Raw genomic sequence first — 25,068 nt, 5'->3', positions numbered from 1 at the left:
ACATACATTGGGATTCTGTCTGGTACATTCTAAAATTATACTATATTATCAAAAATAATACAAATCTATTTATTAGTATTGATATTTATTCATATCTTAAAAGTTTAACTCATTGCTTTTCAATTAAATCACATACTTTTATGGGAGCCCTATTTTCCATAATTATTCCCCCCCCCACATCACATATTATAGCTCAATATTTCATTAAAATGTTCCTCCTCCTTCTACTTCTAAATCTCATTTCACAAAAAATTTCACTAATATACCATATTCTAATCATTAATATTAACAATCATTTATATCTTAAACATTTTATCCATTTCAATTAAATATCATGCCTTTGTGGGAACACTTCTGCTTTCCAAAGATTATTACCCCCCCATCACAATCTTGAATCATATTTCATTACAGCACTCCCTTTTTCTTAACCAAAAATTTCACTAATTTATGTTAAATATTTTATCACATTTTAAGTTACATATTATTTCTAATTTTCTATGATTATTTCTAAATACAGGTATAAAAATGCAGTCTTATGTACCTTTCTAGAATCCCTTTAACAATAAGATTTATCCATTATCTCTAAAAAACTTTTGCTTCTTAACATCTTGCTCCCCACCATTAGGGCTTCTCATCCCTTCCTTTCTCTCTTGCTTCTTCTTCTCCTTGGCCTCTTTAACCCCTTGTCTCTCCACCTCCCTTTTATTCTGCTTTCCCCCTTTCTGTTGTTTCTTAACATTTCACCTTATTCTTCTCTTTTTGGGCTGTTTTTCCAGATCTTAAAGACCCTTTTTCCTTTTTCTCTTGCTTTTTCCCTTTTCCAATCAAAGTCATTTGTTCATCAAAGATGGCTTCTTCTTCTTCTTTGTCCCCATCATCCTCATTCTGCTTCACATAAGTATAAACCGCCATTTCTAAGTATTGAAAAATAGTGCCAAGACCATCTTTCCCTCCTTGTTTTTCTCTTTCATATTTTTGATATATAAGTTTCAATCCATCCATAGATGATGCCATTGTGTAGAGAAAAAGTTTTTCCAAACAACCTCCCAGATGTTTTAATCAGAAGTAATTTCCAAAGGTTCCAAAATCACCAAACAATCCAAACAGACTATTTCTTTTAGATACCTTCTTCTTCTTCACTTTCTCTTTCTGGGGTTAAAGTAATCACAAATCCTTTTCAAATATATTTTTGGAAGTTTTTTAATGTTTAACAACTCTTTGCAATTCTAGGCAATCTTCTTATTTTCAAATTTTGCTCTAATTTTTTCACTCTCCCTTCCCACTCACAGCCAAAAAGTTTTTTTTTCCCGCTGTCACTTTAGGAAGGAGAGTAGAACAAAGAAAATTTTTTCCCTTTAGAGTATTCGCAGCTTGTAACTCTCACAAGGAACAATATATACTTAGCAGCCTTCAAGGTTCCAGGTCACTTTCTCCCGTCTTGTCCCGGTTAGAAGCAACTTTCACTTTTCTTCCAGCTTTCTCCTTCCTGCACCTGCTTGTCCGGCTGCAGCTTTCTTCATGGCGGCCATTGCTGACCGCCGTTCCTCCGCCTCGGGAAAAGGGGTTTAGCCGGCTGGGGAGGGGTTTGCGGCACCCCAAACCCCTTGCCGGATCCCCCTGTCTTCAGCTGCCTCTACGAGGCAGCTATATCCCCCAGATCCAAATGGATCGGGGGAACCTTGGCGGCGAACGCAGCAGGGATCACGCGTCGCGAATCCCTGCCGCCGCCGAAAGCTTGCAAACCGGAAGTCCGAATTTCAGATTTCTGATATGGGTTTAGGAAATGAGCACATGATCTAGTGAATTCTTTGATCACATCAAACAGACTCTAGATCAAACTCCGTATTTTCTACAAGAAAGCTATATGCTGTATGAATGGTATTTGTGATTATACTTTATTAATTGCAATGAGACTGATCTACCAAATCTTTGTTATCTATAAGACAGCTCATCAATTTATAATCTTCATCTTTCTTGCTCCTTTTCTCTCCAGCTTTCTAAATTTTATTTCTTCAGATTCTTATCATGTGTTAATTTCTTGAAATTAGATATAAATATGTACAGGTAGTCCTCGAGTCACCACTACAATTGAGCTGAAAATTTATGTTGCTAAGTGAAACATTTGTTAAGTGAGTTTTGCCCTATTTTATGACTTTTCTTGCCACAGTTGCTAAGTGAATCATTGCATTTTGTAAGTTACACGGTTGTTAAGTGAATCTGGCTTCCCCATTGACTTTGATTGTCAGAAGGTCGCAAAAGCTGACCACATGAACCCAGGACCCTTCAACTGTCATAAATATGAACCCATTGCCAAGAATCTGAATTTTGCAATGGTTGTGAAAAACAATCGTAAGTCATTTTTTCATTGTTGTTGTAACTTTGACCAGTAACCAAATGAACTGTTGTAAGTTGAGAACTACCTGTATATTTTGTTACAGACTTTGGATGTTTCTGGTGAAGCTTCACTAGTAGTTTTGATAAGTATTGCTCCTATATTATAGTTTGATAGATATATGTATTTATAAGGAAATACTTAGATTGTCAAGTATTTTGGAATTGCCAATTTCAATAATAAATATTTCTGAGGCAAGACTTTTTACTGAAATACTTCCACAAATCTAGGTTTCCTAATGCAAACTTTTGCAATACTGACAAAATTTCCAAAATGTTGCTATATCATTATGTCAAAATCATTAACTTATTTTTATTTTTCAATTTTTTCATGAAGATTATCCCATATAACTACCTGAATAACTACCATTAGTATGAGAGGTCATACATAATGCAACAAATGTGAAAATTCGAGGCGCCGGCCCCGCAGGCTCACTGACTGCTGGCCCTGCAGCCCATTGATTGTTTCATTGCTCTGTAGCCAGCGCCTTGAATGCGGAACCTGCGCGCAGTGAGCCTTGCTAAGCCAGGGGGGAGAGGTGGGAGGTGGTGGAAAGGGGACGCCTTAGCTTGCAGGCTGCCCTCTCCTGTGGAAGCGGCAGAGGCATGCCAGAAGGCCTGAAAGCAAAACCCTCCCAAAGTGCGCAGTGGAAGGGGTGGGTGGTCTGGTGTTAGGACCCCTTCCCCAGAGGGGAACAAGGGAGCGCATAGCACACGCCCAGCCTCCGCCTCTTCAGCCAGCTGGGCTTGTGCGCAGGATGCGGGTGGGTGCAGCTGCAGCTCTCCAAGGCGCGTGGCTCAGTTCGGTTCAGCTCTACATGGCTGGCCCAGACCTAGAACCTAGCCTCCCTCTACAGCCCAGTTCTTCTGACTGAGCCCTGTGCTTGCTTTCTTGCTTACTTTCCAAGCGATCGTTCCCTCCACCTCCGCCTGTCTGGGCTGCTTCCGCACACCTTCCTCCTCCTGGGCGGAGCATTGCAAAATTGGATGTCAAAGAACGAACTGGGGCAGGGGGCTGGAGAAGGGGCAGAGGGGCAGCTGCATTAAGGAGCAGGAAGATCTTAGCCATGGTTTATTGACTAAGCCAGAATCAAACAGCATGCTAAACTCTAACCAGAATGGCTGGGTTGATATATTCAGCCAGTATTTCTCAACCTTGGCGACTTGTGTGGACTTCAATTCCCACTTTGGCTTTGCTCTACTTTCCCAAAATGCCACTGCTGTCGCATTCATTCGTTCATTCATTCATTCATTCATTCATTCATTCATTCATTCATTCATTCATTCTGTCTGTATCTGTCTGTCTGTCTGTCTGTCTGTCTGTCTGTCTGTCTGTCTATCCATCCATCCAGCCAGCCAGCCAGCCAGCCAGCCAGCCTGTCTTTCTACCTACCTACCTACCAATATAGATCTATCTATCTATCTATCTATCTATCTATCTATCTATCTATCTATCTATCTATCTATCTATCTATCTATCTATCTATCTATCTATCATCTATCTATCTATCTATCTCTACCTAACTGCCTATCTATCTATCTACCTATCTACCAACCTATCCATACATTCATCCAAAAGTTCTGCCTGCCTGCCTGCCTACCTATCTACCTACCTACCTGTCTCTCTTTCTCTTTCTATCTATCTATCTATCCATCCATCCATCCATCTTTCCACCAATCCATCCACCCATCCATCCATCCATGTTTGAAGTGACAGCCCTGCAGGCACATCGGGAAAGTAGAGCAAAGCCAGTCTGGGAGGGAGGGAGGGAGGGAGGAGAGAGCGAGAGCGAGAGAGAGCTGATGCATCAGATTGAATGAGGCCTAGTTTAGACTGAGGCCCTTTTCCACATTGAAACATCTTTGCCAGCACATTGAAACATCTTTGGCTTCTATTAAAAGTTTTGTGGACGAAACATGGTCAAGACTATCAGGAAGCTCTCACATTTTGTTGAGGCTTTAAACAGGATCCATTGGACAGATCTCCACCCTAAAAATTACTTTTCCCCAATGTATTACAGTGCCAATTCTGAAGAAGGCAAAACCAAAATGCGCTGGTAAATTACAAGGAGAACACCTGGTAAATTACAAGAACACACACACACACACACACACACACTCCCTCCCTTCCAACCCTGTTGGAGCAGGTGATTGGATTAGAATAGATATCTCATTATCTTTCTCCTCCTTCCCTCCCTCCTTTATTATTTTCTTTCTGTCCCTTCCTTCCATCTCCTCCCTTTTTCTTTGTCCCTTTTTCTTTCTTTCCCTTTTCTCTTTCTTTTCTTAGGCACAAAGCTAGCTGGATGACCTTGAGCTGGTCTCTCTCTCTCTCTCTCTCCTCTCTTTCCCTCTCTCAGGCTCACCCAATTGACTTGACTTGCTTGGGCAAGTCCCTTCAGTGCAGTGGGCTCAATGGGGTGGACCTGCGGGGCCAGCACCTAGAATGCGGCAGTGGTGGCATGTTTGAAAAGTAGAGCAAAGCCAGAGGTCGGTAATTTTTGCTGCAAAGAATCACAAAAGCTTTGTGGGTTGTGCACAAGAAGGGACACACATGTCAATGCAATTCAGCAACATAAAATAATGAGATACAAATAAAACAAATCAACAAGAATCGGCAAAGCATCTCTGATTAGATTTTATTCACTGCTAGAATCTAATCAGAGATCCTTTGCCGATTGTAGTCCAATGACCTGCTCCAGCAGGGTTAGAAGGGAGTGTGTGTGTATGTGTGTGCATGGCTGTCAATACTCCAAAAACGGGTCAAGTATCTCTGGGGAGGCCAGTCATAAATTAGAACACTTGCTAAACAACCAGCCATTAAGTGAGGACCACTTGTTTGTCAGTCGCCTGGCCACGCCCACCCAGTCACATGACCACCAAACCACACCTACCCCGTCATGTGACCAGCAAGCCATGCCCAGCCAGCAAGCCACGCCAGCCAGTCACGTGACCAGAAAGCCACACCTACCCAGTCACATGACCAGCAAGCCACACCCTCAAATTAGGCCACACCCACAGACATTTGAATCCCACACCTGGGTGGGGGTCACCAAGGATGAGTTTGTAGCACTAGGGGGGGGGTGGACTGAAAAAGTTTAGGAAGCACTGGATTAGATCAATAAATTCAGTGGCCCTATTTTAATAATATGAAGAATAATATACAGAATACTGCTGAATGGCTATGGCAAACATGTCAAAAGGATGCAGTTAAATGTTTGGTTTTCTGATAAGGACTTTGGGAGTTTAAAAGAACAGGCTATGATAGCTCCATGCATTCAGATCTTACAAACACCTTGTATGTAGGTTTCAGCTAATTCTCCTTAGCTAATTTCTTTAATTTCTCCTCCACTTTTATTTTTGCTGCAAGATTTAACTTTAGGGAGCCCTGTGCTGGAAGCTTGCAGATAAATCCAAATCTTCATCTGTATTTCTGGATCATGAGTTATCCCCATTGCTATAAAAAGTTATTTTGAAAACATCTTCAAAAGTAAAGCCTGTTGCATCTTGATGGAAAATATTGTTACATTTTTCCTTGTGTTTTAAGTACATTGGGCAACCATAGTTTGATATGTTTTTTTGAAGTAGGTGTACATTGGGCAACCATAGTTTGATATGTTTTTTTGAAGTAGATGATCTCTTATCTCACCTTTAAAAAAAAGAGAAGATAAAATTTAAAATTATCAAATAAAAGAATAGAAAATTATACAGTAGTCAACATATAGTACTTGTTGATACACAGTACCAATATATACTGCATGCTAATAATATTTCTTCTCCTGTTCAGTTGTTGTCAATTTTCAGATACTGCCTGTAGTAACTCCTATAGTTTTCTTGGCAAGGTTTTTCAGAAGTGATTTGCTATTGCCTCCTTCCTAGGGCTAAGCGAAAAGAACTGGGCCAAGTCCTTTTCTCCGTTTCTGGCTCTATGCCAAATTCAGGACTAGAATTTCCCAAGTTCTATTCTGACGTCCTAACCACTACCTTAAGCTGGCTCTTGCATGTTAATAAATATGAAAAATCAATCTAAATAGTATCCTGATAAATTGATGAATAGAGTCCAATATATTATTATAAAAATATAATTCAATCCTTTAAAGAGAAAAATATCTATGTTCAAGATATCCTTTCAAATGTTTAAGTCAACTGCAGTATTACTACTAGTTGCCACATAATTTATGATTGATTAAATCATAAATTCATTATTTTCTTTCCAAGAAGCAGTTACAGGTAATCACCACTAAGTCATCCGGTTGTTTAGTGAAATATAAGACTGTCCTACTTAGGGACAGCAATTCTGGCAATCTGTTGCCACCATTAATTAAATCCCATGTGTCATTATTGTTAAGTCTCATTTCTATTATCTTGGTTAATTTAATTTTGAAGGATAGTAGCCAATTTTTAAAAGTAAATGAAAGAAAACACTGGCATTATGGGCTGATATGAAATATTAATCATGTCCCCCACTGAAACATAAACACATATATTGCATTCCTGATCTGAACAGGCTCCAGCTATTTACCATATAAGCCATGGGATTACATATCATATGGAAGGGAAAGTTGGACTTTAAAGAAGCAGGATAGGAAGGATATTGATGCCTTTGAATTTTGGTGTTGAAGAAAAATCCTGAGAATATTGTGGACAGCCAAGAAAACAAACTGATGGATCAAATAAATCAGCCTAAAGTTCTCATTTGACTCATTATGTGACTCAGCTCTCTGGAAAATGTTCTAATGCTGGGAAAGATGGGAGAAAAGAGAAGAGTAGCTATGTGGTTGTACATTGTTACAATGGCAATAATTACATTTCTTGAAAGCCAGGTAATAGATCTAAGTAGTCGGTAGGAGTCAAAAATGATTTGAAGGCACATAATTTATCATTTTAAGACTTATTCCACAAATCCTTTAATATTGAAATAAATTCCCAGAGTGCCTTGTAATGTCTAATTTTTAAAAACCACAAAGGCGTTAAAGGCCTTTTCAGAATGTGTTGGATGTGATATAAAATTTATTGTCAGTGTGCTTATTGACCTGTATCTTGTCTTTCTGCCTGTCAAGAATGCCACATTAATTTTTTCCAGATTATGTTAATTTGTTGAGGTAAAAAAACTGAAGAATTTTATGGCATCTGAAAATCAATTTATTTTGAAATAAATTACTTTACTGGATTAAAATGTTTTAATACAAAATTGAACAAAACCCCTTTTTCCAGAAGAAAAAAAAATCAACATACATTGTTGTATATTTATAGACTTTTATTTTTTATATTCAAAATCTTATCAAATGGATAACAGAAATTTATAACTCAGCAAATATATATATATATATATATATATATATATATATATATATATATATATATATATATATATATATATATATGTATGTATGGGTGTTCGGCTTGGTTCAGGTATTTTCCCACGTCATTGTAGTTCTTTTAAAGTTGTAGCAACGTTTCAGCAGAATCTCATCTGCCATCATCAGGCTCATCTGCCATCATCAGGCAGATGAGATTCTGCTGAAATGTTGCTACAACTTTAAAAGAACTACAATGACGTGGAAAATACCCAACCAAGCCGAACACCATACATGTAAGTACCGCGAAAACTTAAGAAAACATATATATATATATATATATATATATAATCCATCATCCTGACAATGATATAAATAAAAACTATAATACTTTGGTTTTGATTAAATCATATTATATATTACAATGCAGATAAATAAACCTACAGTAATGTTAAATATGCTATTGCATAAAGACATATTTCCACATTTTTTCACTCTTTAATAATCAGAGTGTTAATTTGTTACATAAAAAACTATGTAACATATGTATGTATATAGGCATTATTACTTTGGGACAAATTATTTGACCCAAACTCTGATAAATAATTTTATTTTTGATGCATATAAAATAAAATGGATGTTATCATAATAAACATAATGATCTTTATCGAAATTCTCTTTTAATTATGCTCAAGAGGGCACGAAAGTAAGAAGTAGGCAGCATGAGACTACATAATAATATTCCTTTTCCCAGCAAGTTTTCCTAAGCTACCTGGATTTTTAAGAAGATGCTTTATTTATTATTATCATTAGAAACTAGCATTCCAAGTAAAATATCCAATTTTTATTTACAAAAAATACTCTAGGCATAGATATTTTAGGAATGATGTCTGGCTATAATTCAGTGCTTTGATTTGGAAATGTACCTCCTCCGGGTATGTGTGTGCGGTAGATATTAAAGGTAAATTTGTGTGATAACATTTAGGGGGACTAGGAATTGAGAGGAACTATTCTGTTCAGTAGTTTGTTCACACCTTCTGGTAGGTGTGGCCACCATAAGAATCCATTGTGGAAATGGTCAAGCTTTTCATTAAGGCTGGTGTTTTGTAAAAGTTCCCAGGATGTGCTTTCATGATTACAAATGCCACCCTGATGCTCAGAAATTGCCATTTAAACCCCAGGGCCCAGAGTGCTGGAGCAGGATGTGCACAAAAATATATACCCAAGGTTTTTTGAAAGGTTTAAACCTAAACCTTTAAATATATACCCGAGGTTTTTACTTGTTTAAACCTAACTTCCAAAAACACAGGCCTTCATTTATTGGGCAGGCCTGAAATAAAGTTAGATGTTGGCAAAACACACACACAATAAACACAAACACACAATACAGTTGTTTTAAGACAGCTGTATATAATTTTTTTAAAGGATATTGAATGTTTCAAAGTAAACATATGAATGAAAACCAATCAGATATTTAGAATGTGGATCAACTGTGTTAATTTAGGGCCCAAACAGACTTGAAATTTCTAAGACAATTAATAACAGTGAATTAAATTAAATAGCTCCTCCATCCTTATTCCCTCTCTGCTGATTACAATTTTAGATATCCCGAAAAGAAACTTGGCCTTATTTTTTTTGCCATCAAAAAAGGCACCTGGGGGACGTCTTGCACTGACTCACCTTGCGATGGCGGTACTGACAGCCCTGTCCAGCAGGAGCCCGCTACTGGCCTACTTCTGTGGTTGCTTGCCACCACTTGTGTGCATTGCTCCCGGCCTCCATTTTGCCGTCAGAGGCCTTCAGGAAAGGTCTCTGCAGCTGAGAAACGAATTTCAGATTGACACACGCAGCGACCTGGCTTCCATTTTGGCATCAGAGGCCTCAGTGGCAGAAGACCTCTGAGAGCAAAATGAGGCTGGGGACGCCATACACTTCAATCCAAAGACCATTTCTCAGTTGCGGAGGCGTTTCCTGAAGCCTCTGACAATGAAATGGAAACCAAGGGCGACGTGCACGAGCGGTGGCAAGCGGCTACAGAAGTGGGCTGGCAAGGCGAGGCAGATGTCAGGGTGTACAAGGCCTGGTTTCAACTATCTGAAGGTAGGTAGAACAGCTCCACCCCCATCCCCCCACCTTGATTTTTACCCATGTGCCTTGCCCCACCTGTGTACCCGAGTGGGCGAGGTTGTAACTAGGGCTTAATTTTGGGATAGGGCTTATATTGGGCACACATGTACAAATCAAGCTAGGTCTTATTTTTGGGAAAACACGTTAGCTGGGATTGGAGGAAATTTGAGAATGATGATCATAATAACTTTCCTCTTCATATTTTATGTTGACTCTAGTCACTGCTGGTAGTACTATATTTTATCCTCCATGCACTAAATGCCTACATATAGAAAAGTATACTATTTACAGTATGAACTATTGAAGTTCTGGGTATTATTTTAATTGTAGATAAATCCTTAGTTGGTGCTGGTGTTTAAAAAAAAGGGCAGATATTTAAAAAAAAATACTGCACTTAGTATTTGCTAACATACCACTGTTTTTCCTTTTTAGGCAGTATAGACTTATATAAAAACAATAAGGCACATTTAGTGCATTAAACAAATAATAAAACTGCCAATCTCTTCAGGCAAAATGGGCAACCCCCCATTCTAAAATAAAATAGATGAACACCACATCACATGTTAACATTTTGCTCTAGCTTTGGAGCAAAAACTTTAACAGTCTAACCGGTAATCATAAGCTATTTCTGTTAGAAATGCAGTTCATAAAAAAACGTTTTGCTTTTTAACTTTGAGATGGCATTTGTATTATATGGCAGAATTTTTTCCTGCAGGCAATTGTTGGTTTTCTACGGAAACAGATGTAGTAATTTGGCTTCCATTTTTCTTTTCATGTATCACTAAAATGAAAAAGAATATTATTTAATCACAGCCTTAAGAACATAAGAAAGATTATTACCTTCCCTTTCAAACTCAGGAATGAATATGAATATACTGTGTGTGTGTGTGTGCAAACAATAACAAGTCTGAAGTTGTTCCAAGGACAGTGTATTTCTGCACAATCACATATTACATAGAGCGATTTGGGACAATTTTACTCTGAAATCTTCTATAATCTTGTATGAAAATGCACATTTTATATTAAATTTGAGGGATCCATGTACTTCATCTGCTGTTCTATAACCTCATACCATCTCAGACAATAATCTTCCTGAATTACTATTACTATTCTATTACTATTGTAATTTAGTAATATACTATTACTAATATACCGTATTTGCCGGCGTATAAGACGACTGGGCGTATAAGACGACCCCCAACATTTCCACTCAAAATATAGAGTTTGTTATATACTCGCCGTATAAGACTACCCCTCTTCCACACACCTTCCACTTTTGCACTTTTTTTTTTTGACGCACTTTTCTGCTTTGGACAATTTTGAAATGAGCTAATCCAATTTTGAACCAAGAATATGCAAATAGCTATGGAGTTTAGAAATGAGTTTTAAAAATATTTTTCATTGCTTACCATTAAGCGTAAAATATGTTGTAAATAAAATGAGAACACAGGAAACGTTCTCTTCTCAATACAGCTGATCTCTCTCTCTCTCTCTCTCTCTCTCTCTCACACACACACACACCAAAAACCCGGACACGGAAAAGGCTGCCAAGGAACAGTATATTCAATGCCTTCTCTTTAATCAAGAAACAAGGAATTCCTTAGAATCTTTTTTTTTCCCCAAGTGGCCCTCTTTAAAAAAAAAAAAATGGAGGTAACACTTTCATTCAAAAAGTCTTCCAGTATCTGGAGTCGCTCAGACATATTGAAGTGAGGCAGGAGAGTAAGTGAAATTTGAAATGATCCAGCTACCGTTTTCTTCCCCTCCGCGCCCAAGGCCATTATCTCCATGTCAAAAGCGAAGGAGGGGAGGCAAAGAAGCCAAACACGCTAAAAGGATCTCTTTATTTTCCTACACAAGGTCACACCTACTTTTCCGCATTCAAAGGACAACCTCTCCTCACCACCACCACACACACACACACACCCCAATACCTGCAAACAATGTTCTGGGCATTAATCACCATTGCTACATTAACCTGGTAAATTTATACCCTGCCTCCCCCAGTGTTGCTTTGACGGCAGGATTTCACACAGCGGGCGCTCGCTCGCTCTCTTCTCCGCTCTCCCACCGTTCGCACATGTTGGAAGCACCGTAAAACCTGATAACCCACCCGGGGCTCCCCCATCCTTAACCTACAGCCGCCCGCATGCAAAACCTGCGTGCAAAAAGAAAAAAGAAAAAGAAAAGTACGCCGCACGTGAGGATCTTGAATCCTCTCCTCCCCACACCGCTAAGGAAGGAAGAGGGGGAAAGGTTGCGCAGCGCATGGCGAGTGACACACACACACACACACACACACACACACACACACCGCTCCCCCCAGCCTCCCTCCCGGCTGCAACTCAAGCTCAAGTGGGAGTCGGAGTCCTCCCGGCGTATAAGACGACCCCCACTTGGAGGCATGTTTTTCAGGGCAAAAAAGTCGTCTTATACGCCGGCAAATACGGTACTTTTATAATATACTATACTAATATATAATATACTATAATATATAATATATAATATAATATATAATATAATATACTATTACTAATATTTTTGTGATAATCAGGCTTCTGGCTTATATGTTTTACTTTGGTTTTGATTAGAATCAAAATTAGAGTTTGATACAAAATATGTATGTTTATATGTTATAATCTAAATCATAGATTGAATGAGATGGAGTGGCCTCAAACATAATACTAAGCCATAAACCATGTTTAACAAATATACAGCTTAAGATGTCATCATGAGAACAAAACAACATGTTTAGGTGATTTATAAATATAGCTTGACTTTTTGAGGTCAGAATTATTTTATTCCAGGGCTATGTATAGAAATATGCGGTGTCTACCAGAGTTGTTTGATAACAAAAAAAAAAAAAAAAAATTCCACGGTTTACTCCTTCCCCAATATAATTGAACTTGGCAGAAAATTTCAATCAATTCAGTGTAATTAGGAAACATGCATAGAGATTATATTGTAAATCTCAAAAAACTTTGGGGAGAAGGGGAGTATTTGGGGGAAAAAGAGAACTTGAAGGCTATTTAATTCATTCCCTGTTTGACATAGACAATATAGAATTCAAACATTTTGGACTTCTGGTTTGAAGGGCTTCGGCGACAGACAGGAATCCGCGATTGTGCGTGGTTTCTGCCTGGGCTCGCCGCTGGAGCGCCCCGAACCGGCTGGTTTCGGGGCTAAGCCACCCCGTAGAGGTGGTGAAGAGGGGGGAGACCACCAGCAGGGTCGAGGAGAGCCGCATCTCTCCTCCTCAGCTGGCCATTACTCCCTTTCCCGAAGGCGGTAGGAGCGGTGGTCATAAATGGCCACCTCAAAGAAGAACTCAACCGGAAAAGAACATGCAGGAAGATAAGAAGTGAAAGTTTTGGCTGACCAGGCTAAGCTGAAAAAGCAATAACTAAGGTACCCTGGAATTTAAATTTTACAAGAAATAACATCGCTCCCAAAGAAGAGTCGGAAGCAGTGAAAGAAAGTGAAAAGGGAAAGGTTTGGCTTTTTGTTTTCTTCTCTCTCCTTCCTTATATTGACAATTAAGAATAAGAAATTGGAAAAATCCGCTTTGGCATCAATAGGGAATTAAGCTGAAAATATAACTAAATGCCAAAGGGACAATAAAGATTTCTGGACATTAAAAACTTTTTCTTCTATAAGCAGGAAGGGAGAGAAAAAGAATAAGGGCAGGATCTGGAAGAGGGAGGAGACTGCCTGGATTTTAAAAGAATCTAAAGTAAAATTTCAATAAGACTTCTAAAAGATACATTTTAACTGAAACTTTGCAACTAAATAGTAACCCCAGGAAGAGAAAGTGGGGGGGGGGAGAGAAAAAAGAAACCTCTTGTGTGTATTTGGATTACTTGGTGACTTTTGGATTTTTGGTTATTATATTTGAATGACTAAAATCAATCGGGTGGTTGTTTAAAAATTTCTACAATGGCATCACTTTTGGATGAATTGAAAATGGAACTTAAAAAGTACAAAGAAAATGCACAAGAAGGGAAGGGTTCTTTTGGCTTCATTTTCCAATTCTTAGAAATAGAGATTTGGAACTATGAGAAACAAGAAAAGACTGCAAAACAAGAAGACTAGGATAAAGAAGAAGCCATCTTTAATGAACAAGTAACTCAATGTGGGGAAGAAAAAGGAAAGGAGGGAAAGAGGATGGAGAATTTAAGACTTAAACAACCAAAGAAAAGAAAAATAATTCGAAAAATAAGTATAATACTGGAAAGCAACAGAAAAGGGGAATACAGAAGAGGGAAATAGAGGTAGAGAGACAAAGGGGTAAAAAGGGGAAAGAGAAGAAGAGAGGGAAGAAGGAAAGGAAAAGAAGTCACAAAGGTCCGGAGCAAGATATAAAGAAACAGGACCTATTTAGAGATAATGGGTGAAAATCTAACTGAAAGGGGGATTCTGTAAAGGTATATGAGATTGTGTTGTTATATTTGTAATAGAAATAACTTTAGAAAATTGGAAATAACATATGATTAGAATGAGGGATAGAATGATTAGTGTAATTTAGTGAAATGTTTGTGAATAAAGTAAATGAAATAAAATAAATGAGAAAATTGAATTAGGAAGGAATGGGAACATTTTAATTAGTCAATTTTTTATAAAATATAAGTGAAGAGGGGGGGAATTGACTATGGAAAGTTTATAATTGTTCCCATAGAAGTATGATATTTAATTGAAAAGTAACGTGAAAAATGTTAAGACTTTAATGAATATTAATATTAATGATAGAATTGAATTGGAATGGAATGTTGTTTTAATTATATACATTTATAATTTTTTTTTCTTAAGAATACTGTGTGTAGTTTAAGAATGTACCAAGCAGAATCCGAATGGAAGTTATGTATTATATTGAGTGTTATAACTTTAGGGAAAAGATATAAAGGCGTCATACTCCAATCAGTAACTACAGGATAAATTTTGTTTAATGAGAAAAGATAATAGACAATTAAAACAGGACAGACAAAAAATATAAATATAATGATTTGAATTGAGATGAAATAAATAAAATAAAATTGAGGAAATTAAAAGAGGGGAGAAGCTATGTAGAAAATGTAAAATAGTAATAAGATATGGAATAGAATATAAAAATGAGCATGAACTTGAATTTGCGTCTGTACGAAGAAATGTAACCTGGGATTATGCTGCTTTCAAAAAAGATTTTTTAATTGTATTTCTTTTCTTTTTGTGAAAACTCAAATAAAATTTACATACATACATACATACATACATACATACATACATACATACATACATACATATATATATATATATATTTGTTTTCTTAAGTTTTCGCGGGTACTTACATGTATGGCCTTCGGCTTTGTTCGGGTATTTTCCCACGTCATTGTAGTTGTTCTTTTAAAGTTGTAGCAACGTTTCAGCAGAATCTCATCTGCCATCATCAGGCTTCTGTATAGTGTTCGCCTGTGAGTCAGACTTTTACAGTGGTTTCAGATTTAAATTTGGGGCAGCTTATTGCTGTGCCAGAATGGTTTTTTCTTCATCCTGATTGGTTGGGAGTCTTGGTCTGTGTTTATTGGTCTCGGAGTTTGCTGTGTTCTGCTTGGTTGGTGTCTCTAATATCTTCTGTCTGTTTTTTGGCTCTTTTTGTATCTTGATTGGCTGGCAGCATTGTGTTACTTTATTGGAGGTCTTTAGTGCAGCTTGGCTTCGGGTAAATGGACGGCTATCATTAGTTAGGAAGCTGGGTTTCATCTGGGTGCCTGGTTGGGGTGTGTTTGAGCTGGAGGTATCAGGGGGATCTGTTTGTGCCCAGGTATTTGCCTGGGTTGTGGTGTGGAGATTTTTTGTTTGTGAGTGCAGGCTTCCAAATGATTGACAGCCTGGTGGAATCATCTCTTCTATTCATGCTTTCTGGTCTTTTTTCAATCTCTATGGCTTCTCTGATGATTCTGTGGCTAGGGTTTTCTATAGTGGCTAGGGTTTTGGTGCCATTGAAGTTGATGCTATGACCTGTGGCTTCCATGTGTTGGACTAGTGAGGAAGTGTGTTCCAGCTTTTTGACTGCATTTTTGTGTTCATCCAGGCGGGTACTTATTCTTCTATTGGTCTGTCCAATGTATGTGGCTGGGCATGATGCACAGGGGACTTCGTATATGCCTTGGTTTTCCAGGTCAATTTTATCTTTGGGGTTGCTAAGGATGGCTGCTATTTTTCTGTCTGTTTTGAAGGCAGTCTTGATGTGATGTCTGTGTAGTACCTTACTCACTTTGTCTGTAGTACCTCTTATGTAGGGCAGGACAGCTGTTCCATAGGTCTGTTCATCTTCTGGATCTCTATTATGTTTCAGTGTGTTTTTGTGGATCAAGCTGGTGATTTTGCTTTTGTGGAAGCCGTTGGCTGTCAGTACTTTAGTCAGGGTGCATAGTTCAGTCTTAATGTGTGTCTTGTCTGCCAGGCGTTTGGTTCTGGTAATTAGTGTTTTAGCCACGGAGTTTATCTGTGCTGGGTGGTGGTGGGATTGGGCGTTGAGGTAGCGGTTAGTGTGTGTTTTCTTCTGGTATACGGTGCGTCCTAGTGTGCCATCTGTTTTTTTGTAGATTAGTACATCTAGGAATGGTAGTTGTTTGTTTGTTTCGTTTCCATGGTGAACTTGATTTTGGGGTGTGTGCTGTTTAGGTGTGTTAGGAAATTGTTTAGGTTTTCTTTTCCATGGGGCCAAATCACAAATGTGTCATCGATGTATCTTAACCATAGTTTGGGTTTGTGGATGGCATTGGCCAGGGCTCTGGATTCGAATTCTTCCATGAACAGGTTTGCAATGACGGGTGACAGTGGTGATCCCATAGGGGCTCCTTCAATTTGTTTGTATCTTTGTTTGTATTTCAAGGGTCTCTATAAAAGTCCCGATAAAAGAGACCCTTGAAATCATCAAAAATAAATACCAACCAGCTAAACAACCTCATGGAACTAACAGAACACTGCTTAACCAACACATATTTCATATACAAAGGACAAAGATACAAACAAATTGAAGAAAACCCTAGCCACAGAATCATCAGAGAAGCCATAGAGATTGAAAAAAGACCAGAAAGCAAGAATAGAAGAGATGATTCCACCAGGCTGTCAATCATTTGGAAGCCTGCACTCACAAACAAAAAAATCTCCACACCACAAGCCAGGCAAACACCTGGGCACAAACAGATCCCCCCTGATACCTCCAGCTCAAACACACCCCAACCAGGCACCCAGATGAAACCCAGCTTCCTAACTAATGATAGCCGTCCATTTACCCGAAGCCAAGCTGCACTAAAGACCTCCAATAAAGTAACACAATGCTGCCAGCCAATCAAGATACAAAAAGAGCCAAAAAACAGACAGAAGATATTAGAGACACCAACCAAGCAGAACACAGCAAACTCGAGACCAATAAACACAGACCAAGACTCCCAACCAATCAGGATGAAGAAAAAAACATTCTGGCACAGCAATAGGCTGCGCCAAATTTAAATCTGAAACCACTGTAAAAGTCTGACTCACAGACGAACACTATACAGAAGCCTGATGATGGCAGATGAGATTCTGCTGAAACGTTGCTACAACTTTAAAAGAACAATATATATATATATATATATATATATATATATATATATATATATATATATATATATATATATATATATATATATATATATATATATATATATATATATATATATATATATATATATATATATATATATATATATATATATGTTTTCTGGAGGTTCTCATGGTATTTGTATGTGGATCTTTGGTTATTCGGTTTCTCCGCGTAAGATTCAAAGTATCTAGGCAACGTTGGCGAGGTCCCACTCGCCATCTTCAGGCTGGTGCTTGCTTAGTGCCAGTGCAAGCAGTGCCACACCTGCTTGCACTGGCACTAAGCCGAAAGCACCAGCCTGAAGATGGCGAGTGGGACCTCGCCAAACGCTTGCCTAGATACTTTGAATCTACGGGAGAAAACCCGAATAACCAAAGATCCATATATATATATATATATATATATATATATATATATATATATATATATATATATATAATTATATAAATTAAAAAAATTTCAAGATGGGAAAGTCAATTCCTAGTTCTACGTAATTAGCAATACTCTCAGACAATGTTGTCGTTATAAATTATTCAGCTGAACACTATCCTCTTATTACTTAAACCCACTACATTTAATCATTCTCCTATGTTAACAGAGAATAAGCATTCACTTTGTGGCAGTCCTTATGATATTTAAAAAATATTATTATGTCTTTCATATAGGAAAAGGTGAATGCAAGAGATGAGGACTATCAACAACAAGGTTGATGGATTTGATTTAAAAAAAAAAGATAAGATATCACTATTGGAAGATCTGTAGGGCCAAAACAAATACTTTTCTTAACATATTAGCACTATGAATTTACTTTTGTTATTCTTCATTTTGTTCAGGAACATGTTGAACAACATCATAAACTGTAACATTAATATTCTGACTTTGGCCAGCATCAAGGTTAGTAACATTAGAGCCAGTAACATGCCGTCTTGGTGTCTGAAAGAAGCAGATTACAATTTTATTTAAATAAATAAGCAAGATCACAGAAGAAGCCCACCCATCTATCCATCCATCCGATGTCTAGAGTTGCCCAATTTAATCAAATAATTCTGGGTAGCTTACAATAATAAAATGATAAAACAATTAAAAAAATATTAAAGCTATACAAACATCCACAAAATAAATAAAGTAATGTGGAAAGTGGTAAAAGTGATGGAAAGCCATCACTTTTGGAAAGTGGTAAAAGTGATGGATCAGGGCAGAGGAGACTATTTCTTAAACTCCATGAATCTCAATGAGATGTTTAGGTCAGTCCCTTTTCCAGCCTAAAATACATAAGTTTGTTGATATAAAGATAAATTGGGAAACATAGAAATTACAGATAGTCCTCATTTAACAATGGTAATTGGAAATGGAATTTCCATTGCTAAAAACTGCAATTATAAAGTATAATGTCATATGATCACCCCACTAGTGATGACAGTTCCAGCAGTCCCTAGATACCAAAATTAAGCAAAGACCTCACATGACCACAGTTTCCAATTTCCTGCTGGTTCCATATTGACTCTGCTTGTTGGAAACTGACAGGGAAGGTTGAAAATCACAATCATTTCACCAGCTGGAACTGTGACAGTCAGAAATCTGGGCAGATTGCTGAGCATTTGGATTGCAATCATGTAACATGAGAATGCTGCAACAGTTGGAACTTTTAAAGACCAGTCATAAGTAGTACACTTTCAACACCATCACAAGTTTGAGAACGCTTTAACTCCTGTGATCTTGCAGGGGAAAGAATATACAAGTCGAAAATAAATTTAAGCTTTCAAAACATTTATAAGAATTCTAGTTTGGGAAATCTAAATTATTTTATAATCCTGTTTTACAGACAGTACTGATTCTTCAAATATGTCTATTTCATTATACAAACACTTACCTGTGGGATTCCTGCAGGAACTGGATAGTCAATAAATTCATATGCTCCAAAATCATCCCCTGCATTTTCATGTCCTTAAAATATAGGTGTTTAAACATGAATTGTGATGAGTTGTACTATATTACACTTCAGGTTGATGAAATAAAATATTAAGAAAAAGTTGATTGCTGGAACATTTGAGTAAGAGAATAGAGGTAAGAGACCATAATGGCTGTTCAAGATGTTCCAAACAAAACATTGTAAGAAAACAGAAGTTCAGAAAAGAAGTTCATACTTTCCCCACAGAGTAAATATATAAAAGTGAAGAAAATTCATCCTTGTCCACAAACATCAATTTTGTTCCAAAGTAAATGACATACATAGAAACTTCATATTTTCAGATTTCAAAAGAAAAAGTAATGCCCGACCATCACAAATTTTGTCCCCATATCTGTAAGAAATTGTGCATGTGTGTTCATATGTGTGTGTCCATATCCCTGTATTTACTTTCCTTGTTATCCTCCAAGTTGCCTGACTCGTCTATCTGACTTTTTACATATTAATTTAAAAAACAGGAATCACGCATGCTGCAAAATAAAACACTAGTCTCCATAATTCCAAGCATATCTCTGGTTCAAAAAGGTGTTTTTTAATTAAAAAAATATGAACAGTTATAACCCAGACCTTTGTTCCTAAGTATATTAATCTGCCCTCCTCCCCAAAGTATAAAGAAAAGAAAATTTTGTCACTAAGCTGGCATCCCTAGCCTTATATTGTAAAGTGATCAACAGCCCATTCTATCCATCTGTCTGTTGTCCGTCTATCTGTCTACATGTGTATACATATATATATATATATATACATATATATATATATATGTATATGTATATGTATATGTATATGTATATGTATATGTATATGTATATGTATATGTATATGTATATGTATATGTATATGTATATGTAATGTATATGTATATGTATATGTATATGTATATGTATATGTATATGTATATGTATGTATGTATGTATAGAGTTTATGATGGATATGTCTCCATTTTATATGACCTAACCCCTTTCCTAAGAGGTCTGTAGGGGGAGTGCATAAGCGCACCAACGTGCCTACCGTCCCTGTCCTATTGTTTTTTTTATTTTTCTTATATGTATCTATTTCATGTATTCATAACTATATTTATACTTATACCTGTTATCTTATAATTGCTTGACAAATAAACAAATAAATAAATAAATAAATAAATTTTATTGCTTGTATTACCTGATATAGTTTGTCCTCTTTGGTAACGTCCTTTAAACCTGGGGGCTTTTCTAAAAAATGGAAATATTTTAAATTTCATGTAGTATCAATATACAGGAGAAGTATTAATTTTTAAAAAGTAAAAGTTTATGTAGAGTTCATATAAAAAGAATAATTTAGTTTTCTACCTGTTCAATTTCTGCTGTATTACTGCAAAAAAGAAAGAAAATAAAAATTGTTTTTAAAAAATACAATTTATAGAAACTTTGAAGATAATAGGTCTTTATTTAACATACCTTTATGTGGCTGAAATAGTTTCCATAATGTAAAAATACATATTGATACTATCAAAAATAATGAAATTCCAGTTATTATTGCCAGAGGGGAGAAATAGTTCTCTTTCTGAGCTACCTGATCCAGTCCTATAACAGAGAAGTACAGAAATTAATCTTTGATTGTTAATTTTGAAATAATCCTAGTTAGGCATATAGTTTAAAATTCACATATATTTTTTTTTAAATTACACACACACACACACACACGGCATCTTCCCCCAATGTTAGACATTCAGATATTGCTGGATTACATGTTCTATCATTCTTAATATAAATAGACAATGTCAACTGTTGAAGGCAGTTATTCTCCAACAATGGGAATCCAAAGTCATATTAATTCTTTCTGTAGCCATCTCTCATAAGAATTGCTTACATTAAATATTGCCTTAAATGATACTTATCTCTGGGTTTCAAAAAAAGATATATTCTGCTCTACCCTTTCGCTGAGGTGACAAAGAACATGCATGCAAAGAAATATCTAATTGCTCCTTCTCCTTGAACAGGAAAACCACTTCATTTACCCAGCTTAAGTATTTGAAATTGTTATTTTCAGAAAATTCTCTGTTCTCATTTTTGCAGATAAAAGTGGTAAGGGTAATTTATTGAATCATTTCTTAACAGCATTTGTTGTACTCACAGGTGGCCATTAGGGGATGCTCACACTTCATCCCTACTTCTAACAGCTTGGAGAACATAAAAAAAAAATCTCTTTTAAAATCTATAGGAATGAAAAACAAGCACTGGAACATTATTAAAAAATTAGCTGTAGCCTAAATAGGCAGCCATAGTTTGACTATGAAGAAAATAGTCTTATCACTCAGTAGGCTTCACACTTAATCTGATTGTATCATAATATGGGTTGCTTTTTCTCTGATAAGGTATATGTCTCCCTAATATGAAATGTTTGATCTCAAGTCAGTACAAAAATCCCTGATTGGCTGGAGATTTATGGAATTGAAGTCCATACATCTTAAAGTTGCTAAGGTTAAGAAATATTGAAGTAGACTACTATTTAGGAAAACTGCAATAGCAGACAGAGAGGAGTTAAGGTTAACACTATTAATGTATGAGTATATTGGGTTGCTGAAGAACTTATTCACCATGTTGTGACATTGTTTATAAAATTTGCTGCTTTTATTCCTGACAAGATAACTAGGTTTGTTCCTTGCCATTCTGGCCAGCTCCATACAGCATCATAAACCAAACCCAATATATAAGTTACCTCCAGAATGCATACTGCCTTGTCAGTTTACTGCTGCCATCTCCTCTTGCAGGATGTCTTTTTTTAGACTTACCCTCTTTAGACTTTAGAGGCAAACAGAAAAATACAACAAAAATAGCACAACAGGAAAAAGGAGCCAGAAGGAAAAAAAAATATGGTTCCCGCATCAAAAAGGAAATTGAAATTCAGAGAAGAAGTCAGAGATTTCTACTAATAATTGTTGAGATTATTGCAGCCCAGATATTATTTCCTTAGCAATGTTAAGGGCATGAGATATGAAACTATGTATTTCTATTGCTGGGCTTTTGAAGGAACAAAGTAAAATAAAAACAAAAATCCACAGTAGTTTATTCCCAAAATAAATGTTTCAATAATTGTAAAGTAATTGCAACTTCTTCACTGATCACTGGAGATAAATGGCAGTAAATAGGAAGGATTTTAAACTTTAGACTATCCTGATAAGAATTTTAATTCAAGTGTGGGAGAGCAAAATAGAATTCATCAGAGGTTATAATGTACTTTAGTTCCAGCAACAGCTCAGTTTGCTGGACCCAAAAGCATTTTTAAATGTCCCATTTGTTGTAAATGTATCATTAGATACAATAGTTGTATCCATATAAAACTGGATACAGTTTAACACATCACTAGGGATGAGTCATTGAATTGCATTATACTTGATTTGGTTCTGTTGCTGTTCTGTTCACATAGCACATTAAGTATAATTTACTAATTACATAAAATTGGCTTTACATAAACTGTGGCTTATCTTTCAAAGAAACCAATGAAATATTTATAGTTCTTCAACCTCTTCTACTTTATTTATGCAAGAGAACTGCAGCTGGGTTTTGGCTATCTTTTGTGCAAAGTGCCTCTTGTGGTTCGTTGTTTAGTGGAATACATCAATGCATTCAGTTTGTTAATAAGTCACATTTAAGTAAAGCTTAGTTTTAGCATGAATCAGGTATGTTCATTAAATTAAGATGCCTTAAAATAATCAAGGTTTCATGGCTGAAAGGAATTTCCAAATCAGATTTTCTAATCCAGTATTCATTACTATTGTGATTTATGAATCATAGCTTAGCATCATGTTGTGAACCTTGCCACTTATGGTTTATTAAATAAACTATGGTTGTGCACATGAGCCTGGTAGATTTAGTTTAAGGTCTGAATAACATTAAAAATTAAATATAAAAAATATTGCTTAAAGAGGGAAAGAAAACATAGCTGTTGTAGCAGCTGAGTAATCATATTCTGCTGTCTTGCTGATGATCTGGTTTTCCTGGAGAAGAATAGATATATCTGGTAAAACAACATGGTGAAAGTGCATTCATAATAGAGCAACTGATTTTTGTGTGTGCTTTTACTTCCAAGAGTTAATTTATGGTGCCTCTTATGTACATATTTTCTTTCATGGTGAACAATTTGCCTGGTGCCAGAATAAATTATATTCATCTCCTAAAATGCCTATCTTTAGTTAAATATATTTAATCCCCTAATTTAGTAAATGTAAATATGAAAGAGATAAGATGTAGCCATGGTTTCACAAATTTGCTTATTTCACTGATAAGGCATCTGTGTGCTGGAGATAAAGTCCAGTGCCTTCAGTTTTGGTTTTGCTAATCAAGTTTAGAAACTTCTCACAATTCTACAGAAGCTTCCAAAGTGAATATGCAATTTGTTCAGAGATATTATTTTCGCACTAATTGAATAGGATTGAGAGGAAAAACATTTAGTAGAGGTGCCAGATTAGCAAAAATAATTAATCTATTTGAAAGAAATATAATAATTTATCACTTCAGGTGTCACCAGGCAAGTGTTTAATTCATATCTCTTGACACATTTTTTTATACTTCCCATCCTGCTTTATGGCATGCAGGAAAAAAAATGTACTGATCCCTTACTCTTTATAAATAAGTGTCAGTCTGGAGAGGGGAAAGCTTCAGAGAGAGAAGTGATGCTCAGTTCACTTTTTATCTGGTACTGAGAAGGAGCAAGTAGTCAGAGACAGTTGTTTTCAAAGGGACAAGATACTGATCATACTGAACCCCAAACTGGAGGATAACCTCACTCAGCAGTTCCAGATATTGAAAAAGAGGAGAGTGCCCTCTAGAGTGAAGCCACTCTTAAGCAACACCAAGTAGAAATTCCTGACTGATGTTACTGACTTCTTTTTTGAATAGAGGAGGAAGAATGCAACGAAGAATCAGCTAGGTTTGACTGACTTGTTATTAACTGGTTAGGAAGTTTTGGTCAAGGAAGTGGAACTAGAAAAACTAAATAGAAGGGTCTCAGCCTTCCATCCTTCTGAGGTGGGTAAAATGAGGACCCAAATTGTTGAGGGCAATAATGCTGACTTTGTAAACCGCTTAGAGAGGGCTGTAAAGCACTATAAAGTGGTATATAATTCTAAGTGTTATTGCTATTGCTATAAGTAATCATATTAAATTGGAGCTTTTGATTAGAAGACATACTAAACTGAAGTTAGTTCAATAAATGCCAAAAAGGGATGTTTTAAATTCAGAGCAGTTAAAACAAGGAATGCACAGTAAAAAGAAGCTATGGGAAAATGATCTCATGAGAGTACAAATCCCTGAAAGTGAGGGAGCACATTGGAGAACAGATTCCAAGCATAAATTATTTTTTAAAATTCTATCAGTGTGAAGGAATTTGACAGTGAGATTGGAGAGATGATGGGCTTTCCTTCACTGATTTTGTTCAAAGGCTAGATAATCTTCTGCTGAAGGGTTATTTTTTAATAATAGTACCTGCATTGGGCAAGGGGTTGGAGTTAATGGGCTAAACAGGGCCTTTCAACTTTATGAATCTATGAGGAGGAAACAGCTGTCCTGGACCGAACAACAAGATATGACACTTAAATATGAGCCAGCAGTGTGTTGCAAGTGCCAAAAAAGCCAGAGGGATAGAATCAAGATCACACAAAATGTTAATATCACTTTATAATGCCTTTATAT

At 36.6% G+C, this 25,068-nt stretch overlaps 1 protein-coding gene across 1 annotated transcript in view; it reads right to left on the bottom strand.

Moving 5' to 3' along the window:
- Positions 1–10,291: 10,291 nt before the first annotated feature.
- HEPACAM2 (HEPACAM family member 2) overlaps positions 10,292–25,068 on the bottom strand; it is a 36,433-nt gene continuing 21,656 nt past the window's right edge. Inside the window, exons 5-10 of the mRNA XM_087948407.1 lie at positions 20,836–20,961; positions 20,728–20,749; positions 20,561–20,598; positions 19,307–19,380; positions 18,245–18,369; positions 10,292–10,596 (exon numbers count right to left, since the gene is read on the bottom strand). Coding sequence (XP_087804533.1) covers positions 18,250–18,369; positions 19,307–19,380; positions 20,561–20,598; positions 20,728–20,749; positions 20,836–20,961 — 380 coding nt within the window. The 3' untranslated portion in view covers positions 10,292–10,596; positions 18,245–18,249. The remainder of the gene's footprint in view (positions 10,597–18,244; positions 18,370–19,306; positions 19,381–20,560; positions 20,599–20,727; positions 20,750–20,835; positions 20,962–25,068) is intronic.

The sequence above is a fragment of the Notechis scutatus genome, chromosome Z, assembly GCF_049901735.1.
Source record: "Notechis scutatus isolate UNSWTSFEM ecotype Mainland chromosome Z, rNotScu1.2, whole genome shotgun sequence".
In the NCBI taxonomy this organism is placed as follows: Eukaryota; Metazoa; Chordata; class Lepidosauria; order Squamata; family Elapidae; genus Notechis; species Notechis scutatus.
Note: the sequence above shows the minus strand (reverse complement) of the source record. Positions and strands in the feature narration are given on the sequence as shown.